Source organism: Notolepis coatsorum (genome assembly GCF_963971535.1).
Source record: "Notolepis coatsorum genome assembly, chromosome: 15".
Classification (NCBI taxonomy): domain Eukaryota; kingdom Metazoa; phylum Chordata; class Actinopteri; order Aulopiformes; family Paralepididae; genus Notolepis; species Notolepis coatsorum.
The window spans coordinates 12,982,534-13,006,096 of NC_140179.1; the positions used below are offsets into that span (position 1 = coordinate 12,982,534).

General features: G+C 46.2%; 1 protein-coding gene across 2 annotated transcripts in view; it reads right to left on the reverse strand.

The window, feature by feature from the left end:
- ncoa7b (nuclear receptor coactivator 7b) overlaps positions 1 to 23,563 on the reverse strand; it is a 96,048-nt gene that overhangs the window by 59,681 nt on the left and 12,804 nt on the right. For both annotated transcript variants that reach the window (XM_084330607.1, XM_084330606.1), the window contains exon 3: positions 4,559 to 4,737. In XM_084330607.1, coding sequence (XP_084186733.1) covers positions 4,559 to 4,737 — 179 coding nt within the window. The remainder of the gene's footprint in view (positions 1 to 4,558; positions 4,738 to 23,563) is intronic.

The following is a 23,563-nucleotide window of genomic DNA, read 5'->3' on the forward strand; positions in this document are numbered from 1 at the left end:
GGAAGGAGGACTGGGAAGGAGGGGGGGGGGGGGCATTCTCCCTCTATGTGTGTGCGTTTGAAAATATATGATGAAGTCAGACTACTATATTATATTGATAGTAAATGTACTGAGGGTGGACAGACAGATTATGTTGATATTTAAACATAAAAAATACAATACATAATAAATGTATCCATGATCATCATGCAACATAAAACAATTGCAGGAACGGTTTGGGAGAGGAAGGTGTTTTAGGTTGCGTGTTCCAAAAAATTTACTTAAAGTTTAAAGCTCAATATATCAAAACGTGGCACTTTATAGTGAACAGGCACTTTATAGTGAATCCAAATTATTTTTTGGATTACAGAAAATTATCCCTAAAGTGCTATCTGATGCAGCTGCACTGTTTTCCATGAAAATACCATATTTGGATAAGTTTGACCATTTCTAAAAATCTGAAAATCATTAAGTCACTCTGGATAAAAAAAGACTTTACAGACAACATTGAGACAAAGCTTCCTGACACATCTCCATCCAAACTCTTGGAAGAACTCATTGAAATCTCATCTGATACCACCTGGAGAGCTAGTTTCAGAGTGTGGTGCTGAGTACCAAGTATCTCATGATGCTGCAGTTAAGGTGTTGATACCATTCAGCCCCACATATCTGTGTGAAGCTGGCTTTTCATCCATGACAGCTCTGAAAACAAAATATAGGGCCAAGTTGAGCCTTGATGATGACATGCGTGTTGCCTTGTCAAAGATCTCCCCACGTATTGACCGTATTATTAGCCAGCAGCAGCGGACCTCGCATTGAGCTAGAAATGTCCACTGAGTGAACGAGTGCTTATTTTCTGTATTTATTTATATTTTTTGAGAAATGGTAACTTGGTAGAGATGTTCCGATACCATTTTTTCCTTTCCGATCCGATTCCGATACCTAAGCTTTGGGTATCGGCCGATACCGATACTTATCCGATACCAGTGCATACATAAAAAAAAAAAAAATATTATATAATTTTTTTATAAATATAATTTTTTTTTTTTTTTTTAACAAATACTGTTTTATATATACTGTTTTTTAGTCATAACTAGAAAGTAATGGTATTTATTCAACAACAGGTGATTGTATAGATTTGTATTAGTATCATTAATCAATGAGTATGGGGCTTCAGCACTGCAGATATACCCTACTCCAATGATCCACACGGACATTATACGTTGCTGCACTCGCTACCCACTGGCTCTGCAGATATACCCTACTCACTACTCAGTCTGTCTACAAGGCTCCGTTCAGTAGCAGTCGTATCTGTTGTGATTTTTGCACAATAAATATTCAACATTCTCTTTTGAGACTCCGCCTCAGACTCTTATCATTTGGCACTAAAAGCTAAACATTGTCGCCGATATGGCTGTCCGCAACATGTCATTAATTGTGTACGCGACGTGCAATTGTGCAATGCCGACGTTACCGTTAGCTAGCATGAGCTACCGGTATATGGGAAGACCATAGAAGACTGTAACGTTACTGGTGACATTGTGATTTAACTTGGAATACTCCTTTGCCAACTTGCTGTACTTTGCTTGCAGGTCTGCAGCCATTATTGCTGGATTATATGAATAGCCCCAACTTTAGCCAAGGTAATGTTAAAGCTAGCTTTCGGTTAGCTGACGCTAATAACACCAGCCACCAAGCGAACCCATGAGCTCTCCGTCAACACCGCTCTTTCGGGACGATGACATTTAAGAAAGTATCTGCTGTTAAAATGACAAATGGCATTGACACTTTAATCGATTAAGCACACGTTTGTTTTATAATGCTTACTCAACAGACCACAGTGTTGTTGATAAATTACGTCATATGGTATCGGAGCGCAGCATTAGAGGGTACTCGCCGATACCGATACCAGCATTTTAGCCAGTATCGGCGGCTTTTCCGATACCAGTATCGGTATCGGAACAACTCTATAACTTGGTGATCCTTTTCTGTATTTAAAAAAAATACATGATTTTCTGTTTTTGAGAAATTGTCAAACTTATCCAAATATGCTATTTTTATGGAGAACAGTGCAGCTGCAACAGATAGCACTTTCGTGATCCTTTTCTGTATTAAAAAAAAAATACATGATTTTCAGTTTTTTCTTAAATAAACATTATTTTGAAAGCAAGCACTTTTGTCATCAGATTCAGACAACTTTATTGATCCCGCGTGGGGCAATTCATATTTGCAGATTCACCAACAAGCAACAAAGACAAACAAACAACAAAACATCTCAACGACAGCACGGCAAATAAAGAATCATTGTATCATCATTGTAGCAAAAAAGACAGGACCGAAAAAGTCTTTATCGTATGTAGGGGTGCCCTGGAATATTTTATTGAACACAGGGGTGCCTTGGCAGCAGAAAGGTTGAGAACCCCTGGTTTACGACGCAGGCCTCACCTGGTAGCTTTTCTTTTAGAGTCGTTTATGACGCAGGCCTCACCTGGTAGCTTTTCTTTTAGAGTCGTTTACGACACAGGCCTCACCTGGTAGCTTTTATTAGAGTTGTTTACGACGCAGGCCTCACCTGGTAGCTTTTATTAGAGTTGTTTACGACACAGGCCTCACCTGGTAGCTTTTATTAGAGTTGTTTACGACGCAGGCCTCACCTGGTAGCTTTTATTAGAGTCGTTTACGACACAGGCCTCACCTGGTAGCTTTTATTAGGAGTTGTTTACGACGCAGGCCTCACCTGGGCCCTGTTTCATGTACGTGGTTCAACTAAGTCGATCAACATGTCCATTATCCAGCTTCAGTTAACCCGATGTTCAAAGCCGGGATTTTCCTGTTTCACAAAGGAGGATTCAGTCTCGTTAACTCAAGCCAGACTTGAGAGTCAGGCTCAAGTCAGGCTAGATGCGCGCTCCCGTTTTAGGTGGAAAGCCAGCACGTATCGATGGCAGAGACCCTGATTCTCAACGGCATTGATTGATTAATTGATTTAAGACTTTATTGACAGATTGCAATAGGCTCAATCGCCTCGCCGACAAGTTAAATGCGTTATCTATAGGCTAATTCTAAGTCCCTCATTACCTCAATCAATCAGATTATATTTCTTTAAACTTGCCTGCTGGATTGAATAATCAAATGAGATCTTGCTAGCGAAAATAACTAGTTAACTGTTATACAGAATTACGAGACGGCTTTCTTGCCCATTGATTGATGTATAGTCAATGTTTAACTTATCTCCAATGTGGTCTAACGGGTTGTTCTTTTGACTTCCACACGGACGACCCGGGTTCAAGACCGGGGTCCTTCTTTTTGCAATATAGGAATAATTCAATTTGGTGCACGTTGAGAGCTATATAAAGAATGACATCCTCAATGCATGTAGATTTATAATATTTTAACTTAAAACCAGGCTACTTTGGCGTATAATCATTAATATTATATTCAAAAAAATCATATTGGAAACACCGGGATTTGAACCCGGATCGCTAGGTTGGCAGACTTGAGCGCTACCGCTGGGCCACTGTGCCAGATGGGATAGATTCATTGTTTATACATTAATGAACGAGAGACCCGTGTTTAGAATATCCCTTATTTTGAATGAAGTTTTATTTCTTTATCCTCATTCATTCATGTGACGTCAACGGCTCATTCAATTTCTCAAATCCGTCAAACAGCGCATCTCATCAGACATCTTAATCCCAGTTACAATTAAAATAACCACATAATGTGTACGTCGCACGAGCGAGCGCCACCGTCGCCACGGTATATATAACGTGCATTATTTAGGACAAAGTGAATTTAGTATCAGCATGTTGGGTCTATTTTACATTTCAAAAGCCCCCTCTGGAAGAATGGAGCACAAAAACGTAATTCAGAATGGTATAATGCAGATCGTAGACTGTGGGAATAGTTTCAGGAAACGGGCTGTCACTTCTTTGCGGGGGCGTGGCGATAGTTCAGGCTAACTTGAACTTGAACTCTGCTTTCGACCAGGCTCAAACTTTTGGATATGTTGTCATGGTGATTTGGAAAATCCAGGTACATGAAATCGGAAAGTCCGGCTAACCCAGTTATCCAGCTAAAGTTATCCGGCTAACTCAGTTATCCAGGTACAAGAAACAGGGCCCTGGTAGCTTTTATTAGAGTTGTTTACGACGCAGGCCTCACCTGGTAGCTTTTATTAGAGTTGTTTACGACACAGGCCTCACCTGGTAGCTTTTCTTTTAGAGTTGTTTACGACGCAGGCCTCACCTGGTAGCTTTTATTAGAGTTGTTTACGACGCAGGCCTCACCTGGTAGCTTTTCTTTTATAGTTGTTTACGACGCAGGCCTCACCTGGTAGCTTTTATTAGAGTTGTTTACGACGCAGGCCTCACCTGGTAGCTTTTATTAGAGTTGTTTACGACGCAGGCCTCACCTGGTAGCTTTTATTAGAGTTGTTTACGACACAGGCCTCACCTGGTAGCTTTTATTAGAGTTGTTTACGACGCAGGCCTCACCTGGTAGCTTTTATTAGGAGTTGTTTACGACGCAGGCCTCACCTGGTAGCTTTTATTAGAGTTGTTTACGACGCAGGCCTCACCTGGTAGCTTCGCCGTTATTCTCTGGAGATCAGTCTCTGCAGCCTTCTCCTTAGGGTCGCTGTCATTTGGTGCGTCTGGGCAGGAGATGATGGGCGACTTCAAGGGCGACTTAACCGGATTCTGCTCAGCGGCACTCTTCTCCGATTGGCTCTGCTTGAGCTGTCTCCGCCTCTTCAGCCTGATGGGATGTAAATGAAAAAAAGGAAAAAAATGATTTGTTTGCCTTCATTGGAGAAGTAGGGTAAACACAGGATATTGTGCCAAATATCATCCCCCGTCCCATGGCTACGTGAAGGATGGGAGATACTACTGCCACAGGAGGAGGAAGCAATTGGGCAGCTGATTAGGACTGATAGAACACACCTGTGCACCATTAGATCACTCACATCCCTACAAACATTGACATTTATGGACCTAGTGGATTTCAAAACTGCCCTCATTGTATACAAAGCCAGATACAAACTAATCCCAGGCAACATTCAAAAATGGTTCAGAGACAGGGAAGGAGAATATAACTTCAGAGGGAGAGGGAATCTTAAACAACCAATGGTACACACCACGCTGAAAAGCATGTGCATATCGGTGTGTGGAGTGAAGTTGTGGAATAATTGACCCGAATACATCAAACTGAGTAAACATGTGGCACAATTTAAAAAGCAGCTAAAAAAATACACATTAGAGAAATACAGAAATGAGTATTGAGGATAAACAAAGTTATGTTATATTGTGTATGTAGTGCTGTACTATATTCACTGCTGTCAAGTGAATCAAGTTTTTTCTTTTAATCTTTTAATATAAGTAAAAGTATATTCTATATTGTAATATACTAAATTATGTTATATCTAGTAAAATTAATGGAAGAACAAATATAAATGTAAGGGGGTATGGATCAATAAGCTTAGTTTCCCTCTACTCCTTTTTTGGACATGTCCAAAACATGCTAACCAAACACATTGCTCTTGACCTTTTGTTTATAATTCCTTTTTTTTCTTTTTTTTTTATGTTTTTTTTTTAATGTTTTTTAATTTGTTGTTATGATTGTTTGGTTTGACATTCATTCATTCGTTCGTTCATCCCACACGCACACACACCAGACACACATACCATAAAACACTAGGACAGATAGAGTTTAGTTGAGAGGAGGTGAGGTAGGAGCGAAGTACGGAGAGAGAGAGATTGTTGTTGACAGCGTTTTGTGAGGTGAAGGCAAGAAGGTGTTCATTGTGTACTGGACCCTAGACTGGCTGAGAAACCCCCTTGTGTACCGACCCTGGACCGGAAGACAACTCGGAGTATTGAACAATAACTTTATTTGGACGAGAGCCTGTTTTTGTGTTTTTGACCTTGGACTGTATTACGACCATTCTAATTGCCCATCGGACTATATTCTTTATTGATTGAATTTGCACTTGTGTGGACAGTTGAATTTTTTTGTTTTTGAACCGTGACGAGTCTGAACACCACCAGGCGCGTCACAGTAGTTTGATCACAGTTCTATTAAGTAAGTAGGCCATACAGACCAAGAACCTGAATACTATTGGCCATCTAATTCATCATTAACTTATCAGGTTGCAGTCTGGTAACTGATACGACTTAAAAAAAAAAGGTATTTGATGAAGAAACTAGATCCCCTAAAACAAAATCACTTTGCCCTCCTTCCTCTGCCATGTGTTCCTCTCCTTCTGTCCAGTCAGTTCCAATGATTAATCATTGATGGGTCCCCGGCGGTGATGTAATGATGTCTCCAGCCTGTCTGGCTGCATTAACGAGGGACTACATGCTACAGCGAGGCTCTTCGGGTTTCTGGTGCACTCTTTGTCTCAAAGTCTACAGCCGAACTAGTGGAGCACAGGGGCTGTAACAACCACACAAACTCTGTATACTAGAGCTCTAATTATATATTCTACGTGAATGGTAAATGGCTGCATTTATATAGCGCTTCTATCCAAATCGCTTTGCAATTTGTTCCTCACATTTGACCCATTCACTCACACATTCACACACCGATGGCAGAGGCGACCATGCAAGGTGCCCACCTGCTCACCGGGAGCAGTTAGGGGTTAAGTGTCTTGCTCAAGGACACTTCGACACGCTGCCCGGGAGGAGCGGAGATCGAACTGGGAACCTCCAGATTGCCAGACGACTGTTCTACCTCCTGAGCCACTGTCGCCCCCATATGTACGTATGTACATCATAGATATATGTATACACTAGACAGCTTGGTTCTTGGTTCTTTACAAACATAGCCACAACACTGGTTAATAAACTACCCTCCCACTCAGGGCATTATGGGGCAGAACACATAGTAGCATACTACAAAAACCTAGGGGTCCGCAAAGACGACTTCAAACTGGAAATGGTAACAACAGATGAGGTACTCAAAAAATGTAGCGCCCTCCAACCTAACAAGGCCACTGGCCATGACAACATCCCCTCCAAATTCCTCAGAGACGCAGCAGCCACCATCACCGCAGTCATCACACACATAATAAACCTCTCCATAAAACAGGGACACGTCCCCAAGGACTTCAAAATTGCGAGTGACCCCCCTGCACAAAAAGGGCAGCAAATTAGACCCAGGCAACTACCGCCCTGTTTCTATTCCAACCTCCATCTCGAAAGTCATGGAAAAAATAGTCTATGACCAGGTCGAAAAGTACCTAGCGGAAAAAAATCAAATCTACGAATTCCAATCTGGCTTCAGAACATCCCACTCCACTGACACATGCCTTCTCTATTTGAACGACCACAATCAAACAAGAGGTGGACGCGGGCAAATACTGCGGCATGGTCATGCTGGACCTACAAAAGGCCTTCGACACTGTCAATCACTCCATTCTGATAGACCATCAAAACCAATTGCTTTTAGCTGGTCAATCAGTGAGCTGAATGCAATCCTACCTTGAGGGGAGAGAACAGATGGTGGAGGTAAACGGTACCCTATCCCCCCCTCACAGTGAGCTGTGGTGTTCCACAAGGAAGCATACTAGGACCGTTACTGTTCCTAATTTATGCAAATTACATGGTGTCAGTTTGTGAATGCAACTTGTTCTTGTTCGCGGACGACTCAGCCCTGCTGGTCTCTGACAAGAACAAGTTACAGGTTGAAAAAACCCTCAGCTCAGAACTCGGCAGAATCTGCACCTGGCTCGCTGATAACAAACTATCATTACACCTGGGTAAAACAGAGTCCATTCTCTTCGGATCAAATAACAAACTCAGCAAGACCAACGGCTTCTCAGTTACAGTGGGTGACAATATTGTCACAAGGAAAGATGAAATTACATACCTAGGTTCCATCCTAGAGGCAAATCTTTCCTGTGACAAAATGGCATCCAATGTAATCAAAAAAGTCAACCAACGAACTCGATTCTTGTACCGGATCTCCTCTCTGGTAAACAAGAATACCCTGAAGACTCTGGCAGGAGCACTCATTCAAGGGTACTACGACTATGCTTGTACCTCATGGTACCAAAGCACCTCAAAGGCGCTTAAAAACAAGATTACAAACAGCACAAAACAAACTGGTCAGACTACTGCTTGACCTTACTCCTAGAACTCACCTCACCCCTGCCCACTTTGACTACCTAGGATGGCTTAGAGTAGATGACAGAGTACAGCAACTTGCAATGGGCCTGGTCAACAAGATACACCCATGTCAAAATACTTCCCAAAGGTCAGTGAATACCACGACCACAACACCAGAGGGAGCTCCACAAATCATGTTAAACCCAGATTCGGCTCAAACAAGGGACTAACCACGTTTCACAATTATGCCACATCAATGTGGAACTCCCTACCCAAAGCTGTAAAGGAATGTGAATCACTACCCACTTTCAAAACCACTCTCAAAGAGCACCTACAGGAGACTGCAATTCGAAACTGGCCCCTGTAAATGTCCTAACCCAATAATACACGAGACCCTCTTCTTGGGACCAAGTAAGGTTGTCGATATTCCAATGTACAGTTTTGCTTGTACAGTTGTACAGTTTCCCCCACACCGCCTACCCAACTCCCCCACCCACCCTACCACCTCCAATGTACAGTTCCCCCGCCCCACCCCACCTACCCCCCACCCCCCCAACCCAACCTCCTCCAATGTACAGTTTCTACGTCAAATGTATATACTCTGTTTTATACATTACATTTACAATACAGTACTGTATTTGTAAATCTGGTATGTCATAAATGTATAGATGTAGCAGTACTGTCTATCTGTATGTCATATATGTTATGATTAATTGAAAATGGGGGACCCTGATGTAAACAAGACGAAAGTCTTTCTCTGGTCTGCATCCCCTTAACAATTGTGTGTATTGAGCTGTACTGTATTGTACCCATTCTGCAATCTGTTAATAAAGTTTTCAATCAATCAATCAATGGTTTAGGTCAGAAAATATATAAATAGTAATAGTCGCAGGTTTTGCCGACTAATAAAAACACCCGATGTCACCGACAAGTAGGCCTATGCGCAATTGCGTTTCCCCACAATATTGATGCAATCATGTAAGAAGGGCCTTTTCAAATCTAGCTAAAACAAATTGGAAATGGATTGTTGTTGCCAAAGATGTGCTAATAATTTTCCAAGAAATAACTAATTTGACTTGAGAAAACTTGACCTCAAAACAAATGATGGCTTGACTAATGGATTAAGAGAGGGGACAAGGCCTCGGGGCAGCGTTGGCTTAGAGCAGGGGTCGGCAACCTGCGGCTCCGGGGCATGCAGGTCTTTAGCCAATCAGCTGCGGCTCCATGACAACAAAAAAAAAGTTACTTTTTTTTTTTTTTACTTTTATTTAGTCAACTAAAATATTTCATCAACTCAAATATACAGTATACACACACCCCGCGCCTCTCCCTGCAGTCTGCAAGTGGCTAATCTTGAGTTTCCGAACCCCCAGTAAGCTAACCATGGATTAAAAAAAAAAAAAAAAGGGAAAGTGGTGAGAAATTTGCGAACAACAAAAAATTTACTTTTTATTTGATAAGAGTTTCCACAAATAAGGGAAGGACTCAAATAGAGCTGCATAGTTCAGGGTTTTATTTCAAAGTCGGTCTACAGACACCAGTGTTTTGTCACCTCTTCTGTGTTTTATTTAAAAATAGGTCTACACAGCCAGTAAGAGTTTGAGGTTATACATCGTATAGCTTACGCTCTGCTCTTAGTGGAACTATCCCTTTATCCAATCTAATAATGAATAATTTTCTACACATGCACACACCCATCCGCCTGGCCACACCCACATCCGCTCCTCTACATAAGCGGGGTCGTGGCCACACAATCAGCCCCTTCCCTATTTTCACCACCGAAAGTGTCTGTAACACACCACTTTAAGTTTAGTGACAAAATAGTTGTTGGAAAGGAGCTACCTTTCTTTGTTTTTGTTTTTTCTCTCCCGCAAATTTCCGAAAAAACAAAGAGATAATGTCTTCACCGTCGGAGGGTCTAGACGGTTACAACGCTACCCTCCACCAGCGCTTCACTATTGCGGCGTCCTCCGTGCGTCGTGGGGCGTCTCTGGTTCCACGGTCGTGGCAGCCAGGTGCGCCTGGGCGGCGCCCGGAGGAGAGTGTGCCTCGCCGAGGGGCCGTTGAGCCCCCATCTCCTGTGAGGTGGCCGGGTTCCGGCCCTGGTTCCCCCGCCAGGGGACAGTCGGCCAACAGGCCGACAGTTTATCTGGTGGCCGAGGATTTGCGTTGCAGACTCTTCGCCTCGGCTCGCTCTCGTCGTAAGACGGCGAGCAGCGGGGGTGAACGGCCTGGTTTTAGTGTTGTGCTGGAGCCGAGCGAGAGTTCTCTCGCCTCTTCTCCATTTCCTCTTACCGTGCGTCAAAGAGACTGGCGGTGAAATATCCCAAGTATAGGACGTCGATTGCCTAGGTCCATTTCCGGTTTGTATGTCGCAATAAATGCCGAAATCATATCGATTATTAAGTTTATAAAGCGATCAATATGTACTATAGTGTCTGTCGGGAGCCTTGCAACAATGTCTGACGGCCGGATGAATTTAATCGACACACACCTCCCACTTCCTGTTGTTCAAGTGTAACTCGCCTGACCATCCACCAGGCGGCGGTATTGAGCCGTCGTTGTATTGAGCCGTAGGGTCCAGCTGCAGCGTCGGAGGTGTATATATGAATTATGAATGCCAATGGTGAAAAAATGAAATATTGATCTCAATAACGCTGTACAGCGAGATCTGGCGGTCAAAGCATGGCGGGCAATAACGTGTTACAGCGTGGATGGCGGTGGAAGTGTTAACACATCCTGCGCCAAGAACGAGTTGCGCCGTTTTTTTAAGGGTAAATTGGTTTTGCGGCTCCAGAGGAATTTTATTTTGTGGGAGGGGGGGGGGGGGAAATGGCTCTTTTGATAGTAAAGGTTGCTGACCCCTGGCTTAGAGAGACGGAACAGAGAGGAAATAAGTAGCCTCAGTAAAGAGAGAGAGAGAAAAGTATGGATCAGAGGCTGTTGATCGATAAGGCTGCGGACAGACACACAGCTCAGGTCTCTCCAACCGGGCCTTAGTCACTCTCCTTCTGATGTCGGTCCACATCTGGTAGAGATCTCAGGGAGTTCGCCCAGGCACATTTCAAAACAACATTCCTGTTCCTCTGAGCGACATGCGGAATGCACAGTTTTCCTTTAGTCTCTCTCTCTCCCTTTACCTGTCTATTCCTCCATTTTCCCCCCATGACCATCAGTTGTCAAAATTGTTTTAGAGACGATAATCAATAAAATTATAAAATCTATTAATTTGTGTTAGAGGTTATGGTTTGGCGTGAGGTCTCCGGTAAGGTTAAGGAAAGGTTTAGGTTTAGTGATGCACCTCTTTATAATATTGGAAGACATCTGGCATCGGCCGATATGGGCTTTGAAAAGCACAATTGATAAATCCGATTTTATTTTGACATGCAATATTTGTCCGATAGCTAGGTTATATAGAGGGATCATACTGTAGTAGTACATCGCTATCTATCACTACCTACCTGTAGTTAAGGATGGGTAGGGTACCGAATCCGGCACTTTTAAAAAGGTACCGACCGAATCACGTCGGTACTACCGAGTACCGATTCACGTGAGATCCACCGGTGCCACATTTCGGTACCGTTATATACTATATTATAATAATAAATTTAAATGTTTTTAAATGTTAAGTCCGATGACGTCAACGTTTAGTTTACCGCACGTTCACATCAACAGTCACGTGCCCAATACACGCTTACCTAGGACAACAACAAAGCAGTCGGGGCAATGGCAAGCCGAAAACAGTCACAAGTGTGGTTACACTTTACAAAGCTAGATGCAGACAATATATTAACTAATTATTCTAAATAAATAATAATGATAATAAAAATAATTAGAAGTTTGGACACATTTTTTACAACTGAGGTAGGTAGATTACATTTTTAGAGACTAAAGTACAGAAAAAAGGTACCGTTGGAACGCGTCCATGGCCCCTCGATGCATGTGTTGTGCCAGATTATGTCGGGGACCCGATGGACATCAATACTGGAAATCGCGATCAGACAATTGGAATATTCTTTTTGGAATAACCCTGATCAAAGGTAAGGACTATCTGACGTCAATTCCACCTTGATCCTACAATGATTTCATATCGATCCAGACGATCAACGTATGTAGTATTCAAAACGAATGCCGTTGATGGCGATCAGAGCATCAAAAAAACTTGTCCAGGCGAGCAACGCGAACGCATTTAGCCAAATTCACATATCGCTCCATGACTCAGCTTCCAGGAATTAGCCAGGATCACTCTGAAACAATACAATATTCACGACGGGATAACACGCGAACGTATACATGAAGACATGTATTCTTTTTCACATGTTGGACGAGGGATAGTTACTGTCAAATAGTATCGTCTCCATAGCTATAATATAGATATAGCCCTGCACAGTGAACATTTTAAAGCGTGGCACATTTACTACAGGATGAGGATAATAGCCAGCGCTCAAAGTGTTAAGCACTTCAAGGACCTTGTGCGAACCCTGTTCACCATAAGATCCAGGCCTCGGCAAAGAACATCCACGAACTGCACGCCACCATGTCCTCCCTCCATCCCCTCCCCCCCTCCTCTCTCTCTCTGCCCAAGACTTTGCCATAATTCTTTGAGGAAAAAGGAAGAGAACATCCGCAGCCGCTTCTTCCAACCATCACCCACTCCAAATGCTGGATCGAGAGCCTCATCTTTTTTTTTTATCTTTATATATATATTTTTTTTTAATAATATATACATATTATTTTTTGCCTCCAAAATCTTGCGCCTCCATTCCAATGAAACGAAAGTAAGCGGCGCCTTGCCGCCTCCATTCCAATGAAACGAAAGTAAGCGGCGCCTCGACTCCACCTCTCTACAACAAGCACGTGGAGATTATCTGTGTTGAAAACAACAAGGACATGTGCAGCAGACATGTCGACGAAGAAGCAAAGCAATGCCGTTTGTTATTTAAGACTATGTCGGACAGATGTGTTCATTGTGCTGCTTTTTTAAAGTGTCCCGACCCATATAAAAATATGTCTTAATAAAACGTGCTTAATTAATTCTGCCTTTGTCTCTATCAACTACATATAAATATTTATATAATTGTTTGCTTGATAGACGATGGTTGCAACATAATTATGTAATGTCATGTCGTTGGCTGTGAGAGCAGCCCCACTGCACCCAGGCAGCGCAGCCGAGTGAAACCTTGTTGGCTGCGTCACAGTCACGAAAGGGGCTACTTAATTAATTATTCCAATCACTTTATTTATAGAGCACATTTAAAACCAACAACATTTACCAAAGTGCTGTACAAGTCCCACAACATAAGATTAAAAAAAAAAAAAAAATAAAAAAAAGCTTCGAATTAAAACCGAAGCTCGGCCCCGAAGCTTCGATTGCCAAAAAAAGCTTCGAAGGTCAGCCCTAGTAACGTGTGGAAGGTCACACTATCTCCCCCAGATCCTTCCCTAGTTCCCTCGCTGTGCAGGCGCCCCGACCGAACTGTAGGAGTCGCTGTTTTACAACGACCAGGACCCACCCTCGCCGGCTTCCCACCCGCTAACACTGCCAATTGTGTCAGTATGGACGGTCGGCCAAGCCGGAGGCACCACAGCTGGATTCGATCCCACTGTCTCTGTGGTGGTAGACAGACGCTTAGTCCGCTGTGCTACCCGGCCGCCCTTGAGAGCCTCCTCTTTTTACTCCGTCATCTTTCTCTCCCATTACAGACGCTGAAGCGTCGACACTGGTAACGTGGAACCGTCCCACGACGACATGCCAGCTGGACCCGATACTCCGCTCCACACTCCTCCAGACCAGAGCACCAGACATCCTCCCAGAGGTACTCCGTTGGCCCCCCACCCCGCGTGCCTACAGACGGGTGTTACCAGGCCATCAACAGTTAAAAAGGGCCATGATGACATTATGTCTTCCAGTGAACATAAGTCATGTGATTGTATGACATTCTAGCGCGTGTGTCCTCGGCGCGGTGTTCCAGGTGTCGACCTTTGCACCCTGCTGCCATACAGTCAGGAAGAGAGAGAGAGCTCTGTACAGTGGAAGAGACCTATAGATATAACAGGAGCTGCTTATGGTTACGAGACAACGTGTGTTTTCTCTCCCCAGGCGAAAGAGGCCCAAATCTGATCAGTGTTGATTGAAAATTGTATTAACAGTAGGGGTGTAAAACGATGCATCGATTAATCTAAATGCATCGATTCTAATGTGACGATTCAACTGCATCGATTTGAAAATGTTAGAATCGATGATAATCTAAATAAAAATATATAAAAAAATATATATATATATTATTGTTTTTATTGACCTATAGTCCATTCATGCAGAGTGAATCAGTTCCCCCAGCCACATTTGTCTATTCAACATTTTTGGGGGAATTAACTGATAGAAAATGTATCAAAAATGTATCGAATCGACTAGTGGTCAAATGAAGAGATTTCATGATGCATTGAATCGTTGCCTGAATAATCTTAATCGAAATTAATCGGTGTGAGGTCGCATCGCTACACCCCTATTTAACAGATTGCAGAATGGGTACAGTACGGCTCAATACACACAATTGTTAAGGGGATGCAGACCAGAGAAAGACTTTCATCTTGTTTACATCAGGGTCCCCCATTTTCAATTCATCATAACATATATGACATACAGATAGACAGTACTGTTACATCTAGACATTTATGACATACCAGATCTACAAATATATGTTGTTTGTTGTTTAGGAGTACAAAAAAAGTCTAAAAAGAGAGTATAATACATTTGATTTGTGAGCAGCACAAAGTCTCGACTACATCGAAAATGAGGGTGATCTCAATTGTAATTTCGAGAATAAATAAAGGTTGATGATGACATGGAATCTGATCTCACAACAGTGTGAGCAGCGCAAATCACATGGGATCTGATCTCACAACAGTGTAAGCAGCGCAAATCACATGGGATCTGATCTCACAACAGTGTGAGCAGCGCAAATCACATGGAAGAATCTGATCTTTTCAATTATGATTTGGGCCACTTTCATACGTGGTCCTAAATGAGATACAGGTCTGATTTTTCACAATGTGACCTCTGAACAGTCATGTGACTTTCATGCAACTTTTACGTCAGTCTAGATTAGACATTCGTCACATCAGTTAAAATTACATCTATTTTCTTTATTGTTCATTTGCGCATGCGGGTCAGTTCAGGAGCGTGACCCGTTCACACTGGAATCTGATATTGGCCACATTTTTTTTATTTATTATGTGAACAGACAAACCAAAAAATGAACAACAACAACAACAATAAATCAGAATTGAGCACTAAGGCCTGCAGTGTGAATGTGGCCTAACGATAGGTTATGTATATATGAATACTGGCTGAGCGTCCTGCTCTTCGCCATCGAGATATACCTCATCTCCAGTACCTAGTGTACTCCATCAACGAATAAAACAAATACACCCAGCACCTGCCAGGCCCCGCCCTAGTGACGTACTATAAAGCACTAGGCGTGGTCACCACTCGCTCTTCCTCGGAAAACCGCTTCCAAAAGAAAAGTTTCCCCAAGGGACCTCAGGGCAAGCTAAGAGCAGGACGCTCAGCCAGTACTCATATAACATATAATCGTTATATAGTCGTACTGGCGAATCGTGTCCTGCTCTTCGCCATCGAGATATGGGGACAGAGCAGACGCGAGGACCGACAAATGCACCCCCTGAGGACCCGAAAGCCCACATCAGGGGGGAGGGGAGTCCCGTCACCCCTCCTTCCTAGTGAAGAGGGGGTGGCAGTCAACTCCACCCAAGTGCGAAAAAGAGGGAACTAGAACCTCGTAAACGCACAGCACAGGCGGGACCACGTGTGACACAACACATTGTGGCCCACACCCACACACCCCTGCCACCCCACTGAAGGACGGGAAGCAGGAGAGGTTCCAGACCTCAGAACCGCCTGGGAGACAGAACCCCCGGTCATGTCCATGAGGTAAAACCTTACGAAGGGACCCGGTGAGGACCATGAAGCCGCAGCACAGATGTCCTCCACCGAGGCCCCACCCAGCAGGGCGGCAGAGGCCGCCACCCCACGAGTGGAGTGCGCCCTGACGCCCCCAGGGGGAGCCAGCCCGGCCAACGTGTAGCAAAGGGCAATGCCCTCGCACAACCAATGGGACAGGCGCTGTTTCGACAGTGCCTTACCAGCACGAGAGCCACCGTAACAGACAAGAGCTGATCGGTAGCCCTGAGGCCCTGAGTACGGCTGAGGTAAATCCCCAAAGCCCGGACCGGACATGACAGGTGAAGGCCCGCCTCCAACTCACTAGCGTGAGGAGGCGGATGAAACGCCTGAACCATAATATCCCTGGAGCGGAAAGAACTCCGGATATTTTTTGGCACGAAGGCTGGATTAGGCCTCAGAGTGGCACCGCTATCAAAACGAATAGACAGACACTCAGGCCGCACCGAGAGAGCACAGAGCTCACCCACGCGCTTAGCGGAGGTGACGGCCAGCAGGAACGCAGTCCCAAAGGCCTTGCTCAAGAGGCTCAAACGGGGCCTCGGACAACCGACCGAGGACCAATTGAAGATCCCAACTCGGAGCCAGAGAACGTTTCACTGGCTTAAGGCGCCGAGCGCCAAGCAGTAAACGCTTCACAAGAGGGTAGCCTTACACCACTGTTGGAAAATACACCACCTACCGTCCTACCCGCGTAACCCGCGATAGTGGAGGGAGCATGCACGTTCCGGATGGTACCAACCACAGAAGGATCCATCCTCTCCAGACTCACCCTCTCACCAGCCAAACCATCAGCGGCTGGCCCAGCACAGGGAACTAACACAGAGACCCGTGCGCTTGAGAGAGGGCCCGCGATGACCAAGGAACAGGCCATGGCGGGGATACCAAGAGCTGGATCAGGACCGGGAACCACACAGCTGCGCCCCGGTCCGGCGCAATCAGGATCAAGGACCTGCGCTCCTCAACGTACCCGCCCCAACAACTGATCTAACAGATGTATGGGGGAAAGAATCCCAGGCGGCACGGCATCGGTCCCAGACCTGCCTGACCATGTCCGGACGTAATCCCCACCCGTCAGGGTGAGGACCGCCCCGCGACATCACACCTGTACCCACATTCACCCTGCCGGGGATGTGGAGAGCCCTCAGGCCGCGCAGATGGAGAACGCCCATAGCCAGCCGCCCGCCGCCCGGTGCAGATGGGGGAGCGTACTCCTCCCTGTCTGTCGATATACAACGCTGACGTCGTATTGTCCGTCCTGATCAACACCGTTTGAGGACCAGAAGGACCGCTTTCAATACCAACACATTGAACGTAGCGCAGACCGGGCAGCATGGCTTGCCAGCTGCCCCCTACTGCGTTGGCCCGACGCGTCTCCAGCGAGGGAGGCGTCGGTGAAAAACGTGACATGTGACGGCCTACTGCCCATGGGGACCCGAGGTCCCCCAGTACTGACAAGGGAACCTTAGCCGCTTTCACTTGCCTCTCACCGGGTCTATTTCCATACTGGAAAAGAACCACCTCCGTAACCTCCTCCTGGGGTGAAGAGGAGGTCAAGAGGGACCACGGAATGAGCAGATGCCATCATACCGAGCAGGCGTATCATGGACAGCGCCGTAACCGTCCTAGGATGGAACCTCCCGAGCATGTCGACAACACGCTCTGGGAGGGATGCCCATAGCACTCCACCCGTTGACTCGGAAGAGGAGTACTCTACTTCCAGTCTACAGCAACCCCAGGCTGGTAGGAAACCTGCCTGGTATGAGACTTGACGATCCACCTTGACCGCCAAGGACCAGAACGTCGTCAGGGCAGAATACACTTCGTAACCCCTGACGACGCAGAGGCCCCAGTGCGGCCTCCACGCACTTGGTGAAGATGCGGGGAGCCAGAGAAAAACCGAACGGCAGCCTCTGGTACTCATACGCTAACCCTGCAAAGGAAGCGTAGGTAAGCCCTAGGATGGAAGATCGGGGATGCGAATACGCATCCTACAGGTCTATGGAGGAGAACCAGGCCCCCACCTGACAGTGTTCAACAGGTAGGAGACGATCCAAAAAATGCTGAACCTTCCCATGGGACAGGTCCAGCATGGGTCTGACACCCCCCCTCCCGATTTCTCAGGCACCAGAGAACACCGGGAGGAAACACCACAACGATGGCTTGCTTCGTCCACAGAGATTGGATCTCGTTGACCAGAGCTGTCACTGCTGGTGACCCTGACAATAGGGTCTGTACCAAACCCGAAAACGGGTGGGGTTGTGTAAATACAAGTCCCAGCCTCAGCATTCTCTCCATCCACCTCGACATATGGTACTGCTGTAGCCATATGTGATGACACTCCCAACACACCCGCCGCCATGTGGCGCAGGTCCGCTAGGAACTGTAGATAGGCGGCCCGGTCCCACCCGCTGTGCGTAGCCAACCCTGGACCCGTGCGAGCAGAGCGTTCTGTGTCTGGACATCTGACCCTGACACTACCCACGAGGCAATCGCACCCAAGGGGGGACCCCGACAGAAAGGGCCGGTTTGATACGGGGGAAGCTGACATCAGTCTAGGTGACAAAAACTCCCCCACTGAACACCCCTTCAGAACATGCTGAGGAGTTGTTCTGCAGCCGGACATGCAAGGTGTGAGGCCCCCATGGGTTCCTACACACCGTAGCCCTGCAGTGATATTACTACCACCCAAATCACGCGCGCCTGCGAGACCACTGTCGATCTTTCAGGAGTGGGAGGCACCAACATGATACCCGGCCTGGCGAAGGCGAGGTCAGGGAAGCCCGCACTGTGTGCCTCAAAAAGGTTTCGAGCCCCCCTGCTGACAACACTTGTAGTTGACAGACGTAACACCAGGCTCAACCAAACACAGCTTATGGTGTGGGAGCCGCTTGACAGCACAACATTCTCACGGACAGACCCAGGCTCAGCCATCAACTGGGTGTCAGCCCCTGTCCCCATGAGAAGCAAAACGTGGGGCCGCATGCGCTTCAATGAAGGCTCGCGGCCCGCAGCCAAAGGAAACAAATCAGAGCCCCTTTTCCGCTGATGTTGGGGGAGGGAGTGATCGGAGAGCGGGCTGCTCGCGGCAGGACGGCGGCGGCTTGTATATTCCAAGCCGAGCTCATCCAACATAGCCGATCCCTTGGCCGCCAAGGCTGTCGGCCTTGTGGACACCTGTCGACTCAACGCCCAGGATACCTCTGGCGGGGGAAAACATGGCCGCCTGTCGAGGGCCTCGCCATAGCCGCTGACGAGGCCATGCTCTCACCTCTGGCTGCGCGGCGTGAGGCGGTGTGGGGCCTAGGACAAATACCGCCCGCGCTCCAGCGGGAGACCAAGATCCTCTGCGGAGAGGGGAGCCCTGAGCGGTTATAGCTTGCGGCTAGGTCAAAGCTAATAACGTCAACAACCTTGCGCGGTGTGTCGACATCGGCTGGCCCTGAAGGCCCCGCCACCAGACACCGTTTGACAGAAAAAACAGCAATTCGAACAGTTACTAATCGCTGCCAATTCCATACCGTGGCGGTACAGGCTTTAACAGCCCACCAGCCACTCGACGGGTCGACCCACCTCATGGCGACGGCCGGGCGGGGCACTGTTTCAACATGTCAAAAGCAAAGGACTGATGCTAACACTGAGCACCAGTGGTGGTTGCAACCAGCAACCTCCACTGTGGTGTGCACCATGAAAGGGTTAATGAATAAATGAACTAACACCACCAATATACTGTAGAATGGGCTAGCCCATGCACACAACGTTAAAGGGATGCGGACCAGAGAACCAGTCCTGCATTCATTCATAATATTCACAAACAGCACACCAGCCCTAGACCTCAGCCCATTTACCCATGAAAAGGTAAACAAAGCCCCCCCGCAATACTCCCACAGTAGACACCGATTGACCGTCAGCATGAATGGTTAAGAGGAGGGAAGACTGTAGTGTAGACAGACATTCCCGCAGCAGGGAGACAAAACAGAAACAGTAGCCCAACATAGTATAGCGTTAGCCGCTCGTTCCAGGATAACGGGGAAAACAACAACGTTTACCCAGATATCCCGCCGCTTGCGCCAATACACAACTCGGTTGTCTCCCGGACAACTCGAGCAACATCACAAACGCCAGCATTGTCATGCCTAGTGACATCCCACAGCGGGGAACAGTAGAACAGTGACCCAGCATTATAGCATTTAGTATTAGCAGCGCGCTCCAGGACAGCCTGGAAAACGTCCTCAGAGGGACGTTTACCCAAACATCCTGCCCCTGGCGCCGATATACAACTCGGTTGTCTAACAAACAACAAGCAGCATTACTAACACCAGCGTTAATGCCTAGTGGCGGAGATCCTACCTTGTGTGAGGTAGCTCGATAGCTACACCTCACACGCCGTCCCTCTGTCTGCTGTCAACAAAACGAGGAGACTACAGACTCGACGCTGAGATGCATCGAAATGCATAACGCTGCAGAGTCGCAGAACCCATGCGAGCGCCGTCAGAACATGCCGAAGATTCCAGGGGTTGGCAAATCTCCGGTAAGCACTCAACATTGCGTAATTTCTCTAAACTTTTCATTACAACTAGTTTCACAGGGTGCAAGCATCCGCCATGATGGAAACAAAAATAGAGGAAGAGCGAGTGGTGACCACGCCTAGTGCTTTATAGTACGTCACTAGGGCGGGGCCTGGCAGGTGCTGGGTGTATTTGTTTTATTCGTTGATGGAGTACACTAGGTACTGGAGATGAGGTATAACTCGATGGCGAAGAGCAGGACGCGATTCGCCAGTACGACTATATAACTGTCAAGTCTATCGTTAGCCACTTCCCCCCCGAACGCAATGTTCAAAATCAAAATGCACAAATGCTGCTTGTGCAACTCAGAACTTAGGTTAACCCCTTAAGCTTTTTCGCCTGACGATTGCATACCCAAAGTAATTTGTGATTTATTATACTTTATACTTATAGCACATGCACAAGTCTGGTCTCTTTTGAAAGGGGACATTCTGAAGTTTCGTACACAATAAAGAAGAGGAATCATATGTTTCTGTGTCTAATAAAAGGTGCTGGCGATCTCAAAGTGTTATGCCATCAACAGAGACATTCTGGGCAAGATTAACCACAGTAGCATCAGGGTACTTCTGAGGAAGTGCTACATCCTCTTTGAGGACTTCAACGGGGACTGTTGAGACTCGTGCAACCTCACAGTCCTATATACACTATAGGTACACTTAAAGTATGGGTACAAATACAATATAATATAAAAAAAAGTACAAACACAAGATAGTCCAGTGATGAGTCCAGTGATATTAGTCTCTAGTGCAAAATACAAGATAGTCAGTAGGTACGGTGATGTGAGTCTCTAGTTCTTAAGTCCTGAGTTGTGACAGTGATAGTTCTGGCAGCAGAGCCGGCCGTCCGAGCCCTTTGTTGTAGAGCCTGATGGCTGCCGGTATAAAAGGACCGGCCCAGGCGGTTTGTGGTGTGTCAGGGGGGGGGGGTGAATGAGCTGTTTCACTGCCCGGCACATGGCTCAAGTCTGACGGCTTGTCTTGCGCAACAAGCTTGTTTCCCCGGGGCACGGCCGATGGTGACGATCAAAAGGTGGAAAATTCTACTTTCAAACAATGTATCGGTTGATATTGGCGAATAAAATGCAGCCCGGTGCTGGCAGACGAGCGCAAAGTGCCACGCACGGGCGTGGTGTACCGGTATACGGTACGCCGAACGCTAAGAGGTTAATAGCCAGAAAGAGCAAGCAAGTTTTTTTAATCCCAAAAAAACTACAAGCATCGCCCCATAAACCAATCATCTAGTTTGTCACCTCATCTGACTGCCACGTGATTAGAGACAAGCTGTGTAGAGACAAGCTGTGCAGAGACAGGTTGTGTAGAGACAGGTTGTGTAGAGACATGCTGTGTAGAGACAGGTTGTGTAGAGACAGGTTGTGTAGAGACAGGTTGTGTAGAGACAGGTTGTGGAGAGACAGGTTGTGGAGAGACAGGTTGTGTAGAGACAGGTTGTGTAGAGACAGGTTGTGTAGAGACAGGTTGTGTAGAGACAGGTTGTGTAGAGACAAGCTGTGTAGAGACAGGTTGTGTAGAGACAGGTTGTGTAGAGACAAGCTGTGTAGAGACAGGTTGTGTAGAGACAGGTTGTGTAGAGACAGGTTGTGTAGAGACAGGTTGTGTAGAGACAGGTTGTGTAGACGGGTTGTGTAGAGACAGGTTGTGTAGAGACAGGTTGTGTAGAGACAGGTTGTGTAGAGACAGGTTGTGTAGACGGGTTGTGTAGAGACAGGTTGTGTAGAGACAGGTTGTGTAGAGACAGATTGTGTAGAGACAGGTTGTGTAGACGGGTTGTGTAGAGACAGGTTGTGTGGAGACTAGGCCTGACCCCTAGGCCTGACACCTGTCTAATGAACACACTAGACAAATATCAAGATGTATCAATCAGTGGACCAATTGCATGCTTTCGCAGATTTGTGAATTCAACATTTTTTGGGGAATTAACTGATGGAAAATGTATCGAATCGAATCGTGGTCAAATGAAGAGATGTCATGATGCATTGAATCGTTGCCTAAAGAATCGTAAACGAATTTAATCGTTGTGAGGTTGCATCGTTACACCCCTAAGTAATCCATTACTTGAGTACTCGCCTTTTCAACTGAACTTTAGTGGTTTTTGAGGGTGCTCAATTTACAAATTTTTTATTTGGTTACCACTAATTATGTCCATGAAAAGTGCTTGTTTGTGCCAATGAAACAGAAAACTTGGTCTGAAATCTAACTCTGAGGTGTTGCAGGACGCTGGAAGTTGGAAGCTGTGGAGCATGGATAGTACACTTAATGTTACCGTGAAAAGTTTGTTAGCTTAGCGTTATCTAAAAGATAATAATAGCGGTTCCAAATTGTGCACAGCAACATGTCGCCCACTTTGCATAGCGCTGTTCTTTTTTTAAAACTTTGGCCATTCCCCTGGCTCTTTTTAGCGTTTATCGCATTTATTCTGGTCAAGAATGACCGACAGAAACAGGCTGAAGGGGTACAGATGGGGGGGAAGACACTCTGGGAAAGGCACGGCTGCAGTCCGGGATTCGAACTCGCTAAACCCCAGATCCGTGACGAGCACGGTTGTCCCCGGCGCCGAAATAGCGCTCGAGGTACGTGGTGAACTACTCGTCGATCAACTGGTACTACTGGAGCTCCCTTGCATAGCGCTGTTCATAGACTATTGATACGGACGGACATGTTCCATGAGACCTGCTGCAGACAGGGGAGGTAAGTGACTGTTTTGACCGACAATATGCATTAAGCATCAGGTATATTGCTGTGCATGGTTATGTCCACGGTGCAAGACATAATAAAATAGCTAGTGTGTGTGTTGTTATTGCTGCTGCCAAATGCTTTAAGATGCGTTCTAAAAATTGATTTCCTTTAACAATTACTCGAGCACTACTCCAGTAATTCATGCGCATACTTGATCTGGGAAAACATGACTCG